Source organism: Harmonia axyridis, chromosome 1 (assembly GCF_914767665.1).
Source record: "Harmonia axyridis chromosome 1, icHarAxyr1.1, whole genome shotgun sequence".
Lineage (NCBI taxonomy): Eukaryota > Metazoa > Arthropoda > Insecta > Coleoptera > Coccinellidae > Harmonia > Harmonia axyridis.
In genome coordinates, this window is record NC_059501.1 from 30615711 (window position 1) to 30640594 (window position 24884).

The window sequence follows — 24884 nt, forward strand, 5'->3', positions numbered from 1 at the left end:
CTGTTTCCATATTGAAATATGAGTTCTGAAGGTATTATACGGTATACTTTTCTCAATCGCCAGATCAATATTAGACAAAGAATCGCTTCCAAAGCGACTCATTTTCACGATATAAGCTGACTAACTAGCACTTGACAATAAAATCAGAAAAAATTGTTGAGCGTCGTTTTCTGGTGTCCTTGGAGATTATAATTACGTTTGTTTTCAAAGGTATTGTAATTTTTGGTGACAACAACTGTCAAGTTTTGCCGCGGGTAAACGCGAATAAACTGCTGACAGGTCCTGCCAAACAGTTTTTCCACCTAGAAACCATTTGTAATTCAAAATTGCGCGTTTCTGATTGGTGCAAATTACGACGAGGGAAATAGTCATCTAGAAACTATTTGTAATTTAAAATTGAGAGTTCGTAATTGATGTAAATTTAAACGAGGGAAATAATCGCTGGAAAATTTTTCACATGTAAATGAAATAGAGTACGAAAAAAATTGAATGGAGGCGCCGGGCATCGATCCCGGTACCTCTCGCATGCTAAGCGAGCGCTCTACCATCTGAGCTACGCCCCCTGTTGATAAACTTTGGGCCAAGAATTGTACTCGTTCATGCATGCGTGTCTCAATATTTTTTCACTTTGACTTAGATAACGATGATTCCTCCAAATATTTCACTTCTTGCATATTCTTATATTTTATTCAGGTGAATATTCGGTGGGTTAGATATTATTAGAAGTAAAATGATAATTTTATGAAGGAGTATGCTCTGAATTAACGCTAGCTCTAAAATTTGAGCGTTCTTTTCCTGACGATTTTTCTACCGAACATATTGCTCTATCATTTCGGAAAAATGTCTGTTATTATAGAATTTTGAGTCGGAAATAGTCTTATATGAGAAAAGTTACTCCACTAAAAGAAAAAACCAATAAGGACAAGGTACACTCACCGCCCACCGGCAAGAAAACTCGGCCACCTAAAATTGTCGTTGACCAAGAACTTTTTTAATTTTTCATCGATTTCAATTGTTTCAACACCAAAAATAAGTTAAATTCTTTGGTAATGAAACGGAAAGTTTTCCAAAAATGTTAATAGCTTATTTATAAAGGGTGAAAAAAATTTTGTATTTCTGATCGGTAAATTCGTAGTTTACGCTCTGTTCATTGCAAAAACTATCTTTCTCGCCATCTTTCAGATTATACTTCACCTTGACATCTTGATTCCTTTTGAAGATACACGTATTCAAATAAAAGCCTTGTTTCAGGGCAAAAATGTGTGGCGGCTTCTCTTAAAGCTCCACATAGCAACAATGAACATAGCACTCTGTGGCCTAGAGGTTAAGAGTGTAGACTCACTCACCGAGATGCGACAAGGTGCCGGGTTCGGGTACCGGCGGCTCCCGATAATAATAAATTCCCCAAGCGTCTGTGACACGGCACACACAAATATACCAAAGTCACACTGATGAATCCGGTGTGTGTGCCAGGGACGAAACGCATAAGTAGGCATATGTGAAATCCTACATTGGTGACCTCGACGTGATGGCGGAAAACTGCGGCGTTGGAGCGCAGAGGCGACTCACTGCTCCGCTCAACGTTACGGCTACTGGGGTGTCCATCGGACACTAGAGCCGATGGCACGCCGAGCCTCGTGTTTCCGTCGTCACAACATGCAAGCCCGACGTGATGGGAATGGCCGTCTTAACGATGTGTCCTGGAAAGCAGAAGGTTGATGCGTAGCTCCCATATATCTGCAATTTCCAACGAAACTCTAGACGTCCATTCCCATGACGTGCAATACGTGCTCCTTGGTCTGCCGCGGTATAGCGGACCTGAATAGGCGGCATTCACCGTCCACACGATGCCGCAAGGTGCAGCTCTGATTAGGCGGCAATCACCCGGCTGCACCGATGACCTCGTAACACGCATAGGTTTCGTTCCTCCGTCACTGGGGAGGGAGTCATGTGGCGGCTTCTCTTATAGCTCCACATAGCAACAATAAACATAGCACTCGGTGGCCTAGAGGTTAAGAGTGTAGACTCACTCACCGAGATGCGACAAGGTGCCGGGTTCGGGTACCGGCGGCTCCCGATAATAATAAATTCCCCAAGCGTCTGTGACACGGCACACACAAATATACCAAAGTCACACTGATGAGTCCGGTGTGTGTGCCAGGGACGAAACGCATAAGTAGGCATATGTGAAATCCTACAAATGTAATTGGTACCTAACATTTCTATATTCGAGAAATTTGAAACAAAAAATAACATAACTGTCATTCTTCAATATTTCGTATGCCCACCTCTAGCGGAAATAAAACTGCACGCAATCGAATATCGAATTCATACGAAGAATAATGTAATTTGTAGGAATTGCGTCAAAACGCAAAACGCAGCTAGTCAACTGTTTCTGGTAGTATAGGACAACGACGAATTTTTCTCTGAATTTCATCCCAGAGATGTTCAATCAGATTCAGATCCGGGCTACATGCAGACCATTTTGAACTTTGAATATCAACCTCATCTCATCCAAATATTGGTTAACATTATTTGATACATACAGTCTTGCATTGAGCTTGGAGACTACTATAAACCTATTTACAGTTCTGTGGTCACAAAGGGTGCAATTGATGAATTAACGAACCAGTACTCTGAAGCCCTGATGACTTCACCTGCTTACCTCAGCTTTTTTGATACCTAAAGATAGGTTGTGTTCATGACAGTTTCCGAACAGGTCAGACTATCGTCGGAAAATCAATTAAGTCTTCAAACTTGTGCCGAACTCCTCGTTTCGAAGGCCTGGCTGATCACATGCTATCATCGGATTACCCCAGAGCTCAAAGACGCAAACCAGGGTTCAGGGAAGTTCCAGATAAATTTCAATTATAAACGTCCCCCCTGGGATTGTAAATAAATCATAAACATAGGAGCGCAAAGTTACATGTTTATCATCCGATTTTCCAACTACAAAATATCGTTAAATAACCTGAAACCGAAGTCTATGAAGTATGTACTTTGTACCTATGTGCGCCCCATTTATCATGCTAACTCCTCGTAATTATAAAACCAACCACGAGCAATTTATCATTACCTTCAGGCTGAATTGAATGAGCTTCAAATTACGTGCTGAGATTGGTTTTTTACTTCTTTCAGAAGTTTGCTCAATAATCAAATTGGATATTTCAATTTGTGAAGTTTCGTAAAAACTAATGGAAATTTTGATAGTTGAGTTATTTGAATAAATTGCAAAAGTTTCAGTGGTTACAAATCACAAACATAAGAGAATTTCTGATTAGATCTTAAGGCACCTTATTGATTTCCCTTCATGAACATCCAGATAATATGTTCGTACATAATGAATCGGAAAAAGAAAATCATGATAAACAGCTAATAATCTTGAAGGCTCATTGCCCTTTTTGAGCTTATTCCAGATCCTATCGTTTCACCCACTAGATGACGGCCACCGTGAACATGAAACTCTCGAACAGAATGAGCTGAAGACTGCTTACTTCAGGGTAGTCTCAGGTCTCACATACCGTGATTTGGTTTTTCAAGGTTCCAGTTTCATCTGTCATGCAGCATGAAAATAAGACACATACTCATGGAAGTAGCAAAGGAGGTTTATTCAAAGAATCACCAACATTAACGCAAGATATTCAAGTTTTCTCGAGAAGAGCAAATCTAGAACTCTCTCTAGAACACTCAATGGATCTGAATGAAAAATTTATCGTTGAAGACATATAATAAGTATATTGTAGCCAATTGTCTACCTTGTGAAGATATCATAAATAATATTCTTTACGAATGATTCATATCATAAAAGATGTCATAACTGCATGAACTTAATGAGGAATTTTAATGTTTGGACATAATGAGTTGAATATATTATTTGTATATGTATACACCGCCAAGTGCCCTTCTAGAAATTCTGTATACACATGAAATTCTGAAAATCGTGAGAGTATTTAATAGTTATTCAATTCTTAATACGATATCACCTTCCTTATCGACCGAAACCTCAGAGGCCGCTAGCTAGCTTGGGAGAGATGTTATGGGGCGCCACTGATTATGTTTTAAGAACAGCGACTATTTCAGGAGGTGGGCTGGGTGAACCGAAACCTGAAGTACCACATGGGTAGAGAAGTAGGGGATACAAGGGTGAATCAAAATCACTCAAAAACTTTCTCTCTGAAACTATAATTAACTGATTAGCCAGCAAAAAGTGCCATTAAACGATCAAAATAACAATAAATGTTGAAGGGAAATATTATAGTTCTTTACTGTGGCGACTTCTGTGAAAAGTGGGATACCTATGTTATTAAAAGATGACAATGTTCAATTTCCAAATAACTCAGATAACTCCAAATACACACAGATTTCGTTAACTAACTCAACTATTGATCTCTTTATCTTCCTTTGTATGAAATAAATTCTGAAGCACCTCGGAGATCCTGAATTACTACAAATTCAATTCCTAGACTCGATCACTCTCAAGATACGAGGCGTGTATTTAAAGTAAGGTCTCCATTAATTTTTTTCACATTAAATAACATTTATTTACTAAGTTTTGTACATTGCTGTAAAGCTTGAAATCTAAGCTAATTTTCTACGTAATCGCCATTCACTTCGATGAGCTTCCTCATTCGTACGACAAACTTTTGTTTCGAACCACGATCCCGCCGCCTCGCGCAAGAACGAAATGACCGCTTCATGAACTTCTTCATCGTTCGCAAATTTCATTCCTACTAGATGTTTTTTAAGAGCTCTACTGCACATATCTTGGAGTTTTTCGGCCAACTCATTGAGAGTCAACCTGTGATCTTTCAGCACAAGCGCCTCAACTTTCCGCACTGTTTCGTCCGAGTGTGACGGCCTCCCGCTGCGCTCCTCGTCGTGGACGTTTAGTCGGCCAGCAGAAAATTCTCTACACCATTTTCGAACGTTTTTCACGTCCATACATTTCTCACCATACACTTCTTCCAATTGACGATGAATTTCTATAGGTGGAGTTTTTTTGAGTGCAAAAACTTAATGGCAGAACGTAACTCGCACCTGGCGGAAGCAACAACCGGCACTTCCATTGCAAATGGCTGCTACGTCAAGACTAAGCGTCCTAATGAGCTCCACCAGGTGTGGAGGGGGGCCTAACGTATACAACAGTGTTGCTGGATTTCATCTAGCGCTACTTGCGGCGATACAATAGCCTTGGAGACCTTACTTTAAATACACGACTCGTACTTCTACTCTAATACTCACTACCCATCTATTCATCTATAACGCAGCCTAAAACGCTACAAAGGCGGAAGAATATACGGATAGGTTAGACAAATAAACCAGAATCTAACGTGATAAGTATCGTCGCAAATGCGATCCGGAAATACCAGGTTTTTTTTCCAAATTTTGACTTGGGAACCTTTCACTCAATCCACCTAGGCGATTTAATGAATTACAGTTAATTCTCTTCAATGATTCAACATCGTTTCAACTAACCTTCTAACCTTCATCTCTTACCATCATAATCTATCTAAACAAGATGGAAGACTGATCATCGAGTGCTGTAAAAAAAATATTCCAGGGGTGGGCAAAATATTCTCGAACGACTTATTACCGTGACAATGAATTGCTCAAAAAATAATTAAAAATTCCTGAGAGCTGAAATCCCAAAGTCGAAAGGATCAGTTCAACTTTATTTTGTAGAAGTTATTTTCCAAGTATCTCCCGATTCTGAAGTCTTTTTCAGCCCAAAGTCTTCAATGTCTTTAGTTGATACCTATCAGTTACTTCCAAAATTTGCAGGTTAACTGAAAATAAGATGACATGATTTCATTACAAATTGAAGTTTCCTCATTCTGAGGACGGAGCCTGTTGATTCATTCAGAAACTTGTCTCATACTTCGAACTTGAACCTGAAAGTTCATGAATTAAAATCACGCCAGAGAGGAACAGCGATGGTAGAAAGTTCATCTCGCCAAATATCAGGCCTCGACCTGTATACAGAATGAGTCTTTGAACCGTTTCAAAAGACAGCAAAGGTAACCTTCGTGCGTTCGGTTACACTTTCGTGGCATGCCCCCATAAATTCGGCGGAATGGAAGTTCCGCTCTCACAATTATGAAACTTGAAAATAAATTTCACTTTCAACATCAAACAGAACACGGACATCAAACATTACAGAAAACTTTGATACTTACATTCGGGGAAAATTCTATTTGCGTGTTTCGAATGTTCCATTCTGCCGAATTTCCAGCTGGATTTCACGGCGCTTGAAATGCAGTCGAATTCGCAGAAACTCTATCATGTTTGTGAATATAAATTAAATAATTTCGGTTTGGTCGATAGGCACCGCGGACTAGCGTCCATTGCAATGCCGATGTTCACGAATTATATAATACAATGGACGTTGCGAATGAACCGTTGATTTTCGCAGAGAATCAATGTAGTGTTATCTTTGATATTCCAGTTCAACAGCACTTTGAATTCGATGTATATCGAACGTGCAGAACTTCCAATTAACTCGGCGATTATGTCCTTCATTGTTAGCAGAAGAGTAGGGGATAATGTGTTCCAAACTTATAATGACAGAAGACAATATTTCTCTGTCACATTCTGTGTTGAAATGGTTTGATTTTGAGCTTAAAGATTATACCGGGTGCTTCCTGAAACAGTTAATTGGAGTGAGGGATTCTATCTGAATCCTCATGTGTACCCCTCGTGAACCAAAGAGGGATTACTACCCCGTGGCTTTCTGCGTATCAGTCAAACATCAATTTGTGATATGATTTTTATCAGTAACTCTGAAAATTTTAAGATTTGGGATGGGTTCTAGTCACACAATATAAATTTTCAGTATTCGAATTCAGTATTTTATTTTATATTTTTAACAAAAGACGTAACTAATTACTAATCTTGTTATTCAATGCCGTTTTGAATTATAAATAATATAAGATGAGTTTAGGTGAGAAATTAGTTGCGTGAGATGAGTTATTGATATGTTTTGTTTAAAAAAATATATAATTCTAAATTTGAATACCCGAAATTTATATTGTGTGACAAGAACCCACCCCAAATCATAAAATTTTTAAAATAACCGATAAAATCAAATCAATTCGCGCCCCACGTTGGGCGCCAATTGAAATTTAAAAAAACACTAAAACATCAAATAATGATGGTTTTTTTTGTTAATGGGTTATGAATTTCCCAAGTTTCAATAAGAGGATTATTACTTTTGATTTTTAAAAAGTAGTAGGTCATTGATGATACAAACATTCTTGTTGTTATTATGGCTACTATGCATTTGGCAGCATTGTTTTATCAAGCAAGCATTGGGAAGAAAAACCAATCTGATCTAGCTGTCATCGCAATGAATTATTATTATTTTTATTGATTCTTTTTTTATATGGGAAATCCATTGCCCATTAACAAAAAAACCATCATTATTTGATGTTTTAGTGTTTTTTTATATTTCTGAACATCCTACCTACATAGTATCATACATCATTTTGAAGGGAAAAACATTACAAATCCAACGAAGTAATAACATACAGGGTGTTCCATTAAAAAAAATATAGGTTTGTGTTGAATCTTCAAAACCATTCCCTGAAATAAAAATTGAGTACGCAACTGGATTCTCCGCAGAATTCTTATTCAGATGTAGTTTTTACCTCAGCATTATTTCTAATAACTTCGGAGATAAAGGAGAGGTCTGAAAAGTATAAATTTCCAATATCGCCCTGTATCTCTTGAACGGAAACAGTTATGCAAAATCTGATTAGACCAACTTGAGTTTCACGAAAAAGTAGGACAGGAACGTGAAAACAGCAAGGCTCTATCTTAAATAACAAGCGAGAAACCTGGATGTCTCACCCAAAATGGGATGCACTGTACATAAAAAAAAAGGCTTCCGAACATATTTCGCTCGCATCTAATTAGTATTGACGAACTTCTTCTCTACACTTGATATCCTCTTGCGTACGCGACCATATATCATCGCTCATGTTTATAGCGAAAATAATTTTCTAAATTAATGATCTCCTATGCTATTCAACATTTATTTCGAACTATATGACCCGAGATTCGTCAGTAAATCAAGGAGAAGCACCACATAAATGTGAGGCATTTTATTTAAAAATTAGTGCTTTTGGTGCTTTGAATTTCGCAATAGCAGATGGATTCTAGAAAATCATGAGCTTTCGATTAATTTTCAAGATGAAATCGGCCTTTCAATAAGTTTCATGAACTTATTGAAATCCGATAAAGATTTCACAGAATACTTACCGTTAATTCCTTTTATTAGAATGTTCAACACTTTTACAAATCGAATCAATGAGATTAACTAGGTGTTCAATTCAAAATGAGAGAAAAATTAGCGATTTTCTGAATGTGAGTTCAATGTTTTGATCATATGATTTTGACGTTGACCCATCTAGCTCCATCTCTCTCTTCCATATGCGGCATGCCAGAATTTCTCTCTAAAGGCCTGTCCATTTCATATTAGGTCTATGACCGAAACCTGAAGTACCACATGGGTGGAGAAGTAGGGTGAATGAAAATCATTCAAAACTTACTCTCTGAAACTATAATGAACTGATTAGCCAGCAAAAAGTGCCATTAAACGATCAAAATAACAATAAATGTTGAAGGTAAAAATTGTCAATGGTTCTGCTATAATTGTGAAAAATAGTCTCCAGCTAAAAATTCTTCGATTCCTATTGTATTGAATATAAATTATTTTCGATGCATTCATTCTTCAAGAATAAGATGAACATCACTCATTGTCCTTCTCCCGCATGTCAAGATTATCAAGGATGAGAATTATTTATCTTTAGTAGGTACATGAAAAAAAAGGCTTCCGAACATATTTCGCTCGCATCTAATTAGTATTGACGAACTTCTTCTCTACACTTGATATCCTCTTGCGTACGCGACCATATATCATCGCTCATGTTTATAGCGAAAATAATTTTCTAAATTAATGATCTCCTATGCTATTCAACATTTATTTCGAACTATATGACCCGAGATTCGTCTGTAAATCAAGGAGAAGCACCACATAAATACACCAACTCAAACTCCGTCATTTTTTACCGACGTTATCCGGGCAATAATTACGTTTCATAGCATGTGATACCATTGGAGCGATCTTTAGTTTCTTGGCCCATTTAGTCTCTAACCTACGTCATTTATCAAAAGAGTCGGTGCTCTCTCTTTCTCGCGGCATCCGAAGATGCTACCGGCATATGAACACCACATTTTGAGATTGTAATTGAGTGTAACACGTATATCATTGTTGGGCTGTTGCCTGATGCTTCCTTCCACTTTTGATATATGGTGCAGAATCCTTTTCATGTATACGGGTTATAAAATTAAATTTACAATTCCTGTGTGTGTTTGCGCTATGATGTTTTCGACGTAAAGCTTCAATTATGGAGGAATTATAGGAGCGTAATCCACGAAGTCGTTCGCAGACTTTACGGCGGATTTTATATGTGGAATGGACGACCTCAAACGACATTCTTTGGTGCTTTTTCGACCTAGAGGTGCAATCTTGAAGTTTTATCATGATCGTAACGCGAAATCGCAGGGTATGCTGAAATAAACATGTCACAATAAGGATCACAGTGTTCCCATCATCTCCTGTTGATTTGAGAGAGTAGAGAAGATAATCCGCAGGAGTCGTATGGCTCACCTAATCTAAATTGAGCCTCCAAACGAACACTTTTGTCATACCTACAAATCTGATGATTCTGAACTATATTTTCATGTTTATGACTAACCATAATATCGTGCTTGTTAAATCTGGAGGTAATTGCAGAGTATGGTTAGAATAGGTTGAAACTATAATTTTGAAGATTGTATCATATGAAAAAAGAAGAGTATCAGATTTTTTTTCTTATTTGCTTGGACTTTGTTGACTTGTGGTCCTTATTCTTTGTGATTGCCTTTGTGACATTAAATTTACTTCCTTCGTTCAGGTAAGGACAGAAAGCTTATAATAGGCTTGTTATTGATCGAAATCGATCAAAGGATTTTCAAAATGGAACTATCCAATATTATTCCTCAATAATTCGGAAATTCCCATGCTGTTCTTTTTAATAATAATAATAATATTTGCACACAAGAAAATCCTAACATGTACAAATATTTGCCATCAAAAATTTACATGGCTTGTCAATAAAAAAAATCTTGAACTATTAATAATATTAATAAATAGTAATTGATAATCAATAACATAAATAAAACATCATAATATATAAATAGCATTGACAGTCATTATATAAATAAAAACATCATATCAGGTAAAAAGCACTGAAAGTCAATATATAAATAAAAACATCATAGATAATATGTAAGTACAAATCATCGCACAATATCAAGAAATACACATATGCACAAAAATGACTACAAAATAAATTCACTCATTCAAGAAATCGCTCAACTTGTATACTGTAAGATCCAATACTTTTTTACTGAACACAGCTGGACTCAATTCCTTGATATGATCTGAAAGTTTATTATAAATTTTTAAACATGTATGATTCGGACCTTGTTGGGTCTTCTTTAGTCTCGCAGAAGGGATAGCAAATTTATTTTTCTCGCCTGTATTATATTCGTGGAATTTGGAATTTTTCGGAAACCTATCATGGTGTTGGTGGACGTAATTGGCGCAAGTAAGTATAAAGGCTGCCGTTAACTATAACGGCGCCAATTATTTTGACTACAAAATTCTCTCTCTCTTGAATACCTCTCTACAACTGTCTGTATTTTTCATGTACTGCTTTCTTCTGCTGGATTAAAACTTGATTTGAATCAAGAAGGCACTTCGAAAGCTATTAGAATGTTTTCAATCGAAAAGGGTTGGTTGTTGGTTCTAAATATATTATACATAGACCTAGGTGAATAGGTTCTTGAAAAATATTTTCAAAATTTACATAATATAAGAAACTATTCAAAATAATTACTATCCACTAGCGAGAATCGAACTCGGACCCATTAATTCCGAAATCCAAATGGAAATTTAGAAATTCATAAGTCCGAATCTATAAGTGCTAGTAATATTGAATTCTGTATCATCGTAACACGTAACTATATTCCAAAAGTTATGACTATATGTGGTTGGGCTTGACAAAAAAGGTTTTTTATCAAATTTCTTGATTTCAAATTGATTGGATTGTTTTCTCTAGATTGATCGATTTTTTGACAAATTTTGTTTGAATATCTCTAATAATTTTCGAGAAAATTCTGGACAGCGTATAACGAAAGGATGATAGGTATTTTCAATTCGATTTTCGAATTTTTCATATTTCGAAACGTAAAATGTGAAAATTTAATAGTTGAAGAACTTTTTTTTTCGTGACTGATGCCAGACGTTTATTAAAATATTTTCGAGTATAATTGAAGTTGGACTGATAAAATTTTCGAATGGTCTATAAGTTCTTTACTTTCTGTTTGTTCAATTTTCGAGCTGTGTTCTCATTTTGCTGTTGAATGTTCTGATATTGAAATTGACTGTTCAGAAAACCATTCTTTCTCTATTAAAAATAAATAAAGTAATAATCAAAATAAATAATAATAAAAATCAGAAATGAACATTTAACCGAAAATATTTGACTAGAAATTGCTGTAATCACAGTTGACTAGAGGACAAATAATAATTAAGATAGAGTGGGCATTGCAAATTGAGTTTTAACAAATCAGCACGATATTATATGGGATAGCCAAAATGTTGGAAGGAAGAGATAATATGATCAATAATAACTCAATCAAAATAAAAGTTGAAACAGATTTATTAGTAGGATGAATTTGCATGTTTCTGTTCAATCCTTACTTTCGGAATGTTAACAATTCCTTCGTTGAAACGTACGTCAAAGTCTTATTGAAAATCCAAAAGACCAGAGTTTTGATACATCATATTTATAGATCGGGATTCACGGTTTAGCTTCAGCTTGACTTGATTTCAAGCTCAAGTAAAATAGTAGTTTTTCAATCTTAAGTCAAGTGGAGTATTCATTTATAGTTGAATCAAATCAAGCTACTTGATTTTTTGAAGTTTTATTGTGTAGTGTCACATCAATAAACAAATGATGAAATGAGAAGGAACCTTGCATACCAAACTTTTATTTATTAAAGTTATTGTATAAAAGAACCGAAAATATCAACTTTTTTGAAATAGAAATTTTCCATCCAGGATCTAAGACACCTTATAGGCATCTTATAGCTTTGTCGCCTAACCATTGTGGGTTTTTGTAACTGTAAGAGCAGATCTGGAAAATTGCCTTTCAATAGGAGCTGAAGATGCTGGCGTTGATAAAAAATCCTTGGCCATTTTCGTCAAGTTTGGAAAGATATTATATAGGAATCCCTTTATTTACTCTAGATTGCAGAAATATATTCCGTGCGAAACGTGTATATCAAGCTCAAGTATTATCAAGTAGCTTGATATCAAGTCAAGCAATAAATATCTATGGATTAATTGCTTAGCTTGGTATTCAAGCTACTTGACTCAAGCTCAAGTAGCTTGAGCTTGACTTGAAATCAACTCAAATTCAAGACAAGTAGTAGTTTTTTGATGTCAAGTCAAGTATTTATTTATTAAGTACTTGACTCAACTTCCAAAAACTACTACTTGACTTGAACTTGGGTTGATTTCAAGTCAAGCTCCAAGCTCAAGCTACTTGAGCTTGAGCTTGAGTCAAGTAGCTTGAATATCAGCTCAAGTATCTACTTTTTCACGAGCTTGATTTTCAAGTCAAGAAGCTGGTTAAAATGTCAAGCTTCTTGATGAATCCAATTCTGCAGTTCTCTAATTACGTGATTTTTTTTATCGAGAATTTCAGTGTTTTCATGCGACGAATGATGAACTCATATCAACCTACGAATAATGCCACAACTCTCAGCTTCCATTATTCTGAAACAATTATTAAACACTGAAGATCCAACACGCCTTGCAACATCGATTTTTCATCTATTCAACAACACCATATGAATTTTTATGAATCATTTCTCTTATGAGAGAATCCTGCAAAAAAATTACATGACAGTCTCAACGTCGAAAGAGTTATCTATCATGCCATAAGCAAAGAAAACACTGACTGCCTGAAGGGGGAGCCGATCAGTGTTACCACACGTGTTTCATCTGATTAATGTCAGAGCATATTCTAATTTTGACTTAACTAAAATGGGACGCAAACCTTTTACAAAATCATTTTTCACCCGGCTAAAATTAGTCGGAGGCATTCTAGCACCCAATGTATATGTCATCTCACTGATATGTTGATTAATAGTTTATTTCCCAATTTTCAAGCTGGCTCAGCCCATTTTGTCATTAACAAAGCAATGAGGACTTGCAATGGAATAACTCTATCGACTTGGCATCTTGGCAACAAGCAAGACTTCATAAATTATCTCATGTGAATCTCCTAACATCGGCCGAATATCATAGCTTACGCTCTCTGCCAGCTGCCCTGTCTAGAAATCAATTATAAAGTCATTTTATTTCTTTTTCTCGGAAAGCACAAATAAAAGGATCCAAGAAGCTCATATTTGAGATATTGTTCCCATTTGTTCGTGCGTTTGTTCGTTCTATAATAATCCGTTGATGTCTTGATGTAAACGATAATTCATAAAATATTTCTAAGTGACGCCAACATTCTACTATTAGGGATATTTTGTCATGAAGTTATGATGGAAGGCATTTTGATTTACAGCATGTTCAGAATGTGAACAGACATTGCGAACTTCATTTGTGTGATCAGGGATTCCATTTTGAATTTCGGAAAAGATGCCTGAAGACTGTTCTACGAAAAGGTGTTGGAAACAATACTATATAAGCTCATAAAATATAGGCTGAAGGATATATTGATAATCGAAATTGATTACTCGCATATCGCTTGGTGAAACATTACTTTAATATTGATGAAAGAAAATAAAATAAAACAATTTTAATAAACAATAAAAAGTTTTGAGAATGGGATGAAACCCGAAACATGCAAGTCAACGAGATTTATATAATTTATTAAAATTGAGAAACGTATAATCAAGTGTTATATTTTAATCTCATTTATTGATATGGAAGATATATTCTTGCCATATAATTTTTCAATTTTTTGTTAGTAGTTTTGTCTTGAAATAGTTAAATTTTTTATGTGACTGGTTCGAATTTATTATTGGGCTGTTAAAAAGTGAACCTCGTTTTAAAAAAACGACATATGAATTAATTTTTTATTTAAAATGAATACGTCTCAGTTGCAGGTTTGATTATGAACAATAATAAAAAAAAAGAACCTTTAATAATCATGGGAAATAACAATAGATAAATTGAATCAAAGTATAGGATTCGAACTGTGTTAATCTCAACACGATGAGATATATTGGGTTATTCTATCTTCTTGAATTTGAATGCTTCTGATTATATGATCAGCTTGAAATTCTACACGAGGGGTGAAATTGTTAATTAAACAAAGATATCGAACTGGCAGTATTGTAGAACAAGAGTTAACAACTGGGAAAACGTACCGTCATCGGAGGTAAGTGGCGATGTATTGCTGTCTTTCAATGAAATAGCTTCTATTTCTATTTGGCTGTCGTCGGTATTCGGTTATGCGGTACTGATGAAGTCCAAAAAGAAGGAAACTGGTCTATCATCCCTACCTACCTCCGACCACATTTTCAATGTGGTTAACTCTTGATCTATGTAGACTTCTGTCTGTCAGATATTTTTCTTTATTATGATGTCGCTTCATCATTAATGTATTATCCTCCATCGTTATTCTCATTTTATATTTCCACCTGAAATTGTAACTCCAATTACTTTTTTTTTTTTTAAACTTTTTTCATAGACTTATAGTTCAAAAAACAACACAACTATTTGCTTAGGCTAATTGGCTCTCTGGTAGGAATTTACAGAGATCTCAACCTGTAAGTTGCTACCAGAGAAACAGTTTTTTCGGTTACACTAAGGGTTAGTGAAATAAATACAGAAGTTTCGAATCTCATGAGTTTTTTGGAGTATAAGACACTTATGAGGAAAAATTGTACTAAAAAATAAAAAAATTACGGAAGATGCGTCTGTTTTCATGTTAATTTAATTATTCAATTTATTAACCCTTCAGTCCATTTTTGCTGTTTAGATAATTTATTTTTCTGTATGCTCACGGACGAACAAAAATGTGAAGTCTTTGAATCAACTTCTCCATTGTGAATTAAGGATAATAAAGTTGTCTTTTTCAGAATTTACGGAAAAAAAAAGTTTTGTCTTGGGGTCTCTCTGACATTTCTTCATTCGATTGCTATCTCATATACCTATTTATATTCATCTTGTCATATTGAAAAAAATCATCTTTCTTTTGTCAAGTATTAACTTGTAATAATTTTCCCCTACTAACACGATCCACTTCTGCCTCCTAGGACATTATTTCTTCAAAATGTTGAATATTTCTGTGGCACTCACCAAAATATTCTTTTTGGGTTCATTTTGCTGTTGTGTTTCATATATTTATATAACAATATTGTTATCAGATTTTCGTTATTAATATCTGCATGTTGCTTTGCAGTTACCTTTCACAGCGATCTCCATAAATTATCTCCGCATGTATGCGTTATTTTGATTTTTTGTATGATCTTGAATATTTCAATTAATGGTTTGGTTGATTTCTTCGTTTGAAATCTTACCTAAGCGACTCATATTGTCTTCTACAACTTAATCATTAATTATTATAACTGAGAAAATATTTATATTGGCATGAGATACAATTTCCGGAAAAAGTACCCACCCCAAGCGAAAATCGAACCCGCAACCTCCGAATAACTAGTCCAGTGCTTTCACCAATGAGCTACCGAAGAAGCTGAAAGTTCCAACCGCATACGGGGAACTGCTTCTCCCAGGATCTTTCAACTTCCTCGGTATATCATTGGTTAGAACGCTGGACTACTTATTCGGTGATTGCGGGATCGATTCCCGCGCGAGGAGGTTTTTTTTACGGAGTTAAAAATGGCCTGTCATACCAATATATACATATATTTTCTCAATTATTCCCGGACAAAAATCATGATTTCAAATTATTAAAACATTGTCAGTTGTCACTGTTGGTACCTATGGTTACATCATTGAAAACGAAAAAGTTGATATACCAATCATAATTTGAAGACAGCTGTTGTTTTTGCTGCCTCTTTGGTTTGTGTTGGTCAGATAGAGTGAAAATTTTGAAATATTTAGAAACATACAATGGAACAGTTCTTCCTATGAGTCTCTCGACGGAAACCGAGAATTCTAGTTTTCTATTGAAAATTTTTAGCGGAAGACATTGCCTCAGTTCACCCTCTCCGAATATAGTTTCCTTTGGAATGCTTCTCCCCCTTGGCCAATACCCCGATGAGAAAGGGGCTGTTCCCTCCAATATTCTCGGACATATGAACGCCGCGCCTGAACGGACTTCCGAATCATTTTTCTATTAAACGTGTATTTTGTTACGTTTGAGCTTTCATAGCGAAGTGTCCATCTGATGGCCGCATCACTTAGATGATTTCCCAGGGGTGTCGCCGTTTTCCAGAACAACACAGCCATTCGGTAACTCGATATCTGAGATGAGACACGATTGGATTCCCCAAATAATCCAATACTACAAATGCAACATGCAGCTCCGAGTTCAAGTTTGTGTGTTCTTCTTTGAAACTTTTAAATAACGGAGTTGGCCGGAAATGGAAATGTGTTGCCATTCAATTTTCTTCGACTGATCCCTTAGCTCTTATAAATAGTGATTTTCAGAGCTTTTCTTCGGCAGATCCACCCTATCCAATGTCTGTAAATGGAATTGGAATTATCGAGAGATCAGACTAATAACATTGTTTTCAGTTGGAAACTTCTTTCAACTTATAGCATATCTTCAATTAATGTCCTTTGGAATCAATCGACAAAAAATGAAGAAAGCACTTACATGAAGTCAGGAGATTTGAGCGATCATTTATACATACGTCAATTTCCTCCTTGATGACCCCATATACAGGGTGAGTCTTTGACTTGTACATATATTTTAACCGAAGGTTCTTGAGGTCAAAAGAAACACTTTTTTCATGTACCATTTTTTCCGATTCGGCCCTGTTAAAAAGATATAGCCATTTTAAATTTTCAAAATGAGCTAATTCACCCCTGAAAACCGGAACACTGAAGTGTTCTCAAGCATAAGATATTGTTGTATTCCTCTTTGGAATAATGCACGATGTAGAAGAAAGAATAGCAGGATTGCTGTCACCAGGGCAGCTTTATTAAGGAAAGCTCCGTAAAACTTGATGAGATGAGAAGAAAAGGGTTTGCTGAGGGTAGATGCGATGATGGGTTGAGTTCACTTGTAGTCACACTTAACTTTCACTTATTAGGGTTTTTAGGAGATGCACTCGTTAAGGAAGAATACGAAATATTATGTAGAACGATATTTATTAAGATTCTCGACGGAAAGATAAGATATGAACTATACGGATCAGAGGAAAGATTAGAACTCGTCGGATGAAAGATCTGAACTGATCGGATCAGAGGAAAGATTAGAACTCGTCGGATGAAAGATCTGAACTGATTTAATGGCGGTGTGCTGCTTCTTTTATATTGATATGATAAATGCTGCTGTCAGCAGAAAGTAATAATGAATAGGCTTATTGTTATAGGGGTTGCCAACACCTCCCCCCTAAAAAGATTTTTGATTACATTTTTTAAATAAAGAGCAAAAATCTAGAAGCAACAGATCACCTTACAAAACATAAAAATATCTGAGTTATGGAGCTGATACATCGGTACAGTTATAGAAATATATAAATAACAAATGAATCAATAAAATAAGAGAACATGGCATTTTCCAGAATTAAAATATTAAATATGAAAACATTAATTATCATGAAAATTAAGAATGTTATTAAAATATCAAAATATGTTGAGATTATTGAAATTCAAAAGTTCAAGGTAAGCTGAAAATAAAGTTATAAAGGATTAATCTTGATTCCTTGGAGTCTCTTGGATCTTCTCATTGACTGGGATCCGGTGCTGATGGCATCTTCAGAAGGACGTGAAGTAGAAGGTTTAGGGTAGTTGAGACGCTCTAACTCTACATCGTAGAAGACTGGAATTGGTTGCTCGACTGGCGTTGTACAGCATTGATTGAATATCTGGAAACATGGACTTCCTTCGATTGCTCTGGGTTCCTTGGTACAGCAGAGGTATCTTCTTAAGAATTGAAGGAAACCACACCATTTTAGAATGTTGTAACCAATGATGAGAGTGATCAAGCCAAGTATTATTGGAATTATTGTTTGAAGCCATGATGAATGTTGGATCACAAAGGGTTTGTTCAGTTGTTGTTGAAGTTGCTCATCAAATTCACTTAGTTTGTGTTGAGCATATTTTAACTCATGAAGATTAATTTGTGTGAATTTGAGAGGTTCCAAATGTATTGAGTTCAGAGTAATGTTTTCTTTTAATTTTTCACAACAGTCATCGTCGACTATATTTGTAGAAGGAATTTCAAAACTTGAATTAGTAGACATCAAAATAGAATTGGTTTCAAGATTGACTTGGTTGGTGAAGGCTTTACAATTTTGATTAAGTTCTAAGGTTCCCATTTGCTTGATAACTTCATTTTTCAAAGGATCTTCATCGCAAATAATCGTTAGTTGGGTTGGAGTAGAAACAGAAAATAACCATAGATTGTTGTCAATTTCATGCCAGATTTCAGCGTCAGCAATTAAATTTCTTGTGTTACATGACTTTGGAATTGATTTTCTCACAGCAGATATTAATTGAACTTCACATGCAGCATCGGTCTTTCTAAGGGTAGGCATCTTCTTGCATATCCATTCCTTTGGATGGTATTCTTCACAATTTGCCAAAGTATCGACCATCAAATAACTAGTTCTCATATGGGAGATAAGGAGAAAGGATTTTGATGGTTCAATATAGGAAAATAAAGTATTATCATTTTTGTGTGGAGTAGGTAAAGACAACATATGATAAATGTCAAGTTTTTCAAGAGAAGCAAGAGGTATCTCAAACGCAATAATTAATAAGTCTTTTGTTAGAAATGATTTTAAATTCATGATTTTATAATAAAGATAAACATTTTCAATATTAAGAGAAATTGGAAGAGTGAACTTTGAAGATATAATTGATAATTCATGGAGCAATTGTTCTGGAAAAAGTATTCTATAACTTATAATACCATGTTGTAATAAAATGAAATCATTGACATAATTTTCAAGAGTATTCAATACTTCATCAGTCATTTCTATAAGTAACAATAAATGATTGGCGATATGAGTTTCAATTTCAAAAGATTCTTTCATTCTCTCTACTTGCTTTGAATAAACGTAGAATGCTTTCAAATTATTATTGAGGATTTCGATATTTTCATTCATTTTACGAAAAGAACTGTTGAAATTAGAAATAGTTGAAGATAAAATGGAAATTTGTTGTTGCATTAATACTTTAGTTTGTTTATTATTATTGATTAGTTCATTTATTGAATCTGAATAAAATTCAGCATCATTTGAATCAGGGGTACCGATAAACCATTTGATTGCTGTGCCAACTCCATTTAAAATACCGCGTTTCTTCCTTTGAGAAGATATTTGATGAGAAATTGTTTTGTATAATTGTTTGATAAGCTTCATTTTTGTTTTAACATAATTCAATTGATTTTTACAGTCACTTGAAATGTGATCAGCCATTGCAATTTTACATATATTTGAGGAAGCCGTGTAATAAAGAGAAATATGTTCTACTTGAAATTTAATGTTGGTTAAATTATGATATGTAAGAAGTGTGAATCGATTATTTGAAATTTGTGCTTTTCCTAGATAATGGAATAAAAGACCCGAGGAAGAATCAATAGAGGATATTTTATATTTGTTTTGATGTGCTCGGATTGGGGCTAGGAATATGAATGCAAGGAGGAGAAGAACCGTTGTCTTCATTTTCATCTGAAATGACATAAGGTTTTAATTGGTTAAAATGATAGGTTTTCAATTTTGTTCTACTTATTCTTAAAGAGGCTGTTTGATTATTATGAATTTGTTCTATTTTATAAGGACCTTTATAATTTGGATTGAGTTTCTTATTCGTTGCCTTTGAATGATTGTCATACAATAATACTAGATCTCCTTCGCTAAAAGCATATGTTCGATTATGTGATTTATCGTAATATTCTTTCGATTTATTTTTTGATTTAATCAGATTTTCACGTGCCGTTTCCCTTAAAATTTTCAATTTATTAGTTATATCGGTTGCAAGTTCTGAATAATTTGCTAAAGGTTTAGGTTTGTTAATTTGAGACGGTATTCTTGCTCGTTGTCCGAAAACTAATTCATAAGGGGTTTTCTGAGTTGATTTGTGAATTGATGAATTATAGGTAAAAGTAGCAAAATTTAAAAATTCATCCCAATTATCAGTATCTTTATTTATATAGCATTTAAAATAATCCTTCAGAGTTAAATGAGTTCTTTCTAATGAACCTTGAGTTTGTGGATGATATGGAGTAGATTGTTTATGTTTAATTGACATCAGTCGATTGATTTCTTTAAAGATATTTGAGGAAAATTCTACACCTTGATCAGTGAGGATTCTATCAGGAAATCCGAATTGTGTACAAAATTTAAGAAAATAAATTGCTACGGTTTTAGCATCATGAGTATTCAAAGAATATGCTTGAATAAATTTTGTAAGATCATCTTGAATGGTTAAAATGAATCGATTATTATTTTTGGTGTTAGGAAGTGGACCTACGATATCTAGTGCAATTTGTTCACAAAATTTAGTTGAAGTGGTTGTTATAATCATTGGGCTTTTATTATGTTTGAAATCAGTTTTTGATTGTTGACAGATTTTACATTTCTTAATATATTGCCTTATTTCATCTTTCATGTTTTTCCAAGAATATAACTGTTTGATTTTCTCATAAGTGCGTTCGAATCCTTGATGACCACCTAGAGGTGAATCATGATTTTCAAATAAAATTTCTTTAATTAAGTTTTCATCATGTACGAATATACGTTCTTCAGATAAAATTTCATAATCGAAATCACGGAATAGGAAATATAAAAGACTATAATAAGTTTCTTCTCGAATGACTGAATTTTGTTTGGATAAAGCTATATTTGGAATGACGAATTTCTGAATACCATTATATTTTAAAAGAAGTCGAAGATTGAATAAAGTTTCGAATAAATTTTCATAAAGAACAGATTCATCATAAAATTCTTTCAGAAATATAATATAAATAGATTGTTGAGGTAATCTCTTAACAACTATATCGGATATCTTCGAACGAGTGGGTAAATCTGAAAATTTTGATTTTAAATAGTCTGAGAATTCATTAGAATCAGAAAGGTCACATGACATTGGTATTATAAAGTTTTTTATTTGTAAAATAGGAATATTAATTAATTTTGGTTTTGGAATTTGAACTTCTCTTTGATGAAAATTCTTGAAATTGTCGAAAGTTAGTTCTTCTTCATTAATTGAATGAATAATTTTGGTTGAATCTTGATTTGGAAAATTATAAATTGATATCTTAATATTGGAATCTGAGAAAACATATTGAATCATTTTAAAAATCTTAGGCCAATATAATTTATCTAATCCACAAGCAATTCGTGGTAAAGCCAAATGAGTATCTTTGTTTTGGATGCATAATTTTTTGAGATTTAGAAGTGAATTGAACACTGTTTTATAGGATGGTTTTTCATGATAAAATTCTTTAGTTATGAGATAGTAAATGTTTCGATTCTTATGTCGAATTTTTGCAACTTGTCCAACTGATTTATTTTGAGATAAAAGATTTTTTATTTGTCCAAATTTATTTTTGAAAGAAAGAGCAATTCCTTTTCCCATATGGAAATCTTTAGAAACACAATGACCTAGAGAATATTTTTCAGGTGAATTGAATAAATCATCATTAATTTCCGAAATATTGGAAGGCTGTTCGATTTTATTTTGTTCATATAATTTAAGAAAATCACCGAAGGAATTTTGATTGATTGAATTAATTTTTTCAGGAATGATTCTACTTAAAGCATCAGCATTTTGATTTAATTTTCCTTTTTTATAAACAATTTCGTAATCATAATCCATTAATTTTAATCTCCATCTAACTAAACGACTTGAAGGTTCTTTACAATTTTTAAGCCAGACTAAAGGTTTATGATCTGTGCAAATAATGAATTTTTGTCCATAAAGATATGGTCTAAAATGTTTACATGCTTCTACAATAGCCAGAAGTTCTTTTTCAGTGGTTGAATAATTTCGTTCTGCTTTATTGAGCGTTTTAGAAAAATAACTAATTGGAAGGTCTTTTCCGATTGTTCCTTGAGATAAAATAGCACCGATTGCATCATTTGAAGCGTCAGTAGTTAATATAAAAGTTTCTGAAAAATTTGGAAATTGAAGAATTGGTTCTTTTGAAAGTAATTCCTTAAATTGATCGAAAGATTTTTGACATTTATTAGTCCATTCAAATTTTTGATTTTTCTTTAATAAATTGGTCAATGGTTTTGCGATAGCTGAAAAATTTTCAATGAATTTCCGATAGTAACCGATAAGTCCTAAAAATGATTTGATTTCCTTAGCAGTTTTGGGTATTGGAATATTTTTAATAGTTTCAATTTTCTTTGGATCTGGTTGTACTCCAGATGCAGATATATGATGTCCTAAATAAGATATTTCTTTACATAAAAATTCGCATTTGTCCGGTTGTAATTGTAAATTATGACGTCGCAATTGTTCAAACACGGTTTCTAATTTCCGATTGTGGTCTTCTAAAGACGAACCATAAACTACAACATCATCTAAATAACAAAAACACATATTTCCTTGAAGTCCAGATAAAACAATATTCATTAATCGTGCTAAACGACTTGGGCTGTTTTTAAGTCCCATAGGCATTCTATTAAATTCGAAAAGTCCTGAAGGAGTTGCAATTGCAGTTTTAAATTTATCATTTTCTTCTAATTCAATTTGGTAAAATCCTGAAGCAAGATCTAAAGTTGAAAAATATATAGCATTGCCTAATTGATCTAAAATATTTTCAATATTTGGAAGTGGATAAGAATCACCAATTGTAATTTCATTTAACTTTCGAAAATCGCAAACAAGTCTCCATTTTTGTTTTCCTGAAGCGTCCATCTTTTTAGGTACTATCCAAATAGGTGAATTCCATGGAGAATTCGAAGGTCTTAAAATATTTTGATCTAACATTTTTTTGTATTTGAGCATTAGCTTCTTTTTCATGAATTTTAGGTAATCGATAAATTTTTGAAGAAATTTGAGTATTTGTTGTCGGAATACTATGTTTCATAGTTGATGTACAATTTAAATTATCACCAGGTAAAAAGAATAAATCAGAATAATTTTCACAAATTTTTATAATGGATGATTTTTCTTCAGAATTTAAATGATTTAATCGAAGAGTTTCTTTTAATAATTTATGACGTTTGGTTGTCTCAAATTTAGAGGAATCATAAGGTTTAGAATTAGTAAAATTTATAAACTTTTCTGGTTGAATTTTTTCTAATTTGAAAAAAGGTTTATCAATTGTAACAGGTTCAAAATTCAAATTTAGAATAGGTATTTTTGCTTTCGAATTTTGATTATTGACTAAAATATTAGGAATATAAACGTTTGGAGAAATTTCGGTTCTTTCAATAAGTCCGTAATGTAGATTATTCGAAATATTAACTTCAGCGATATATTCTGAGCGAGGAGGAATGATAATTTTATCAATAGGGATAGTGTTATTGAATTTAATAATGCGAGTATTCATTGAAACTGATTTGTCTGCGTAATTAATTATTACATTGTGGTCCTCGAAAAAGTCTGAGCCTAGCAGTCCATCATAATGAGATTGAATTTTATTTGCATTGATAACATTGAATTTATGCTTGATATCTAAATTGTCCAGTGATAAGTTAACAATAGTGGTCCCTAAGGTTTCAATTGGCATATCCGGATTGATACCGTTGACAAGAATAATCTCTCCTATATTGACATAAGTTTTTTCAGGATTAAATGCTGAATGTTTAACTATAGAGCATGCAGCTCCAGTGTCGATTAAAAAAGTCATATGAGATTTAGATGCATTTTTTACTTTAAATGAAAGAGTGTACAATTGATTTGAAGGAACGATATTATGAACAAACGATTTAAATGGAATGCCGGTGAAATTAATTAATCGGTTTCCTGGGCATTCGTCAGGTCCGACATTTTCAAGTTTAAATGGTTGATTTTAGAATTATTTTTATTTCGTTTAAAACAATCATTTATCAAATGTCCCGATTTTTTACAATAATTACAGAATTTAAAAGAGGATGCATTTGGATTGAGATTTTGATTCTTAGAAGGAGTATTAGAAGTAGAAGGATGAGGATGATTTTGATTCACATAATTCGGTCTATAATTAGAGCTAAAATTCCTTGAATTAGACATAGTATTATTTCGTGAATTATTAGGGTTGGTATTTCCTTGATTATATTTATGACGAAAAAAATTATTTTGATTAAAATTCCTTTGATTAAAGTTTCTTTGATTAGAGTGCGTTCCACGTTGAAAATTATTATTCTTTGGAATTATTTTTGATTTCGTATAATTAATAAGTTTTTCTTCCTGAAGAGCTATTGAATACGCTTCATTCAAATCACCAATATTACGTGCCCTTAACATTTGACTAATTTCAGGTTTACAATGAATAATGAATCTACGAAGTGCAGTTTGTTGAATTGCTTTTTTCAATCCTGGAATTTCTCTATCTGAATAAGTGTTTAGAATTTCTGCTTGAATGCATTCATTTTTAATTTTTTCTAATCTTTTGAAGAAATCAGTTATTGATTCAGAGAAATATTGTTTGATTGTTTCTAATTCTTCATGAATTTGAACT

General features: G+C 33.7%; 1 protein-coding gene and 1 non-coding gene across 2 annotated transcripts; both read right to left on the minus strand.

Moving 5' to 3' along the window:
* Positions 1 to 490: 490 nt before the first annotated feature.
* Positions 491 to 563, minus strand: Trnaa-agc. Its single transcript has one exon. It is a non-coding gene; the product is annotated as a tRNA-Ala (tRNA).
* A 17873-nt stretch (positions 564 to 18436) lies between these two features.
* Positions 18437 to 23209, minus strand: LOC123684075. The gene has a single exon (XM_045623226.1). The coding sequence runs from the start codon at positions 23207 to 23209 to the stop codon at positions 19859 to 19861; it is 3351 nt and encodes a 1116-aa protein (XP_045479182.1). The 3' UTR covers positions 18437 to 19858.
* Positions 23210 to 24884: the final 1675 nt, after the last annotated feature.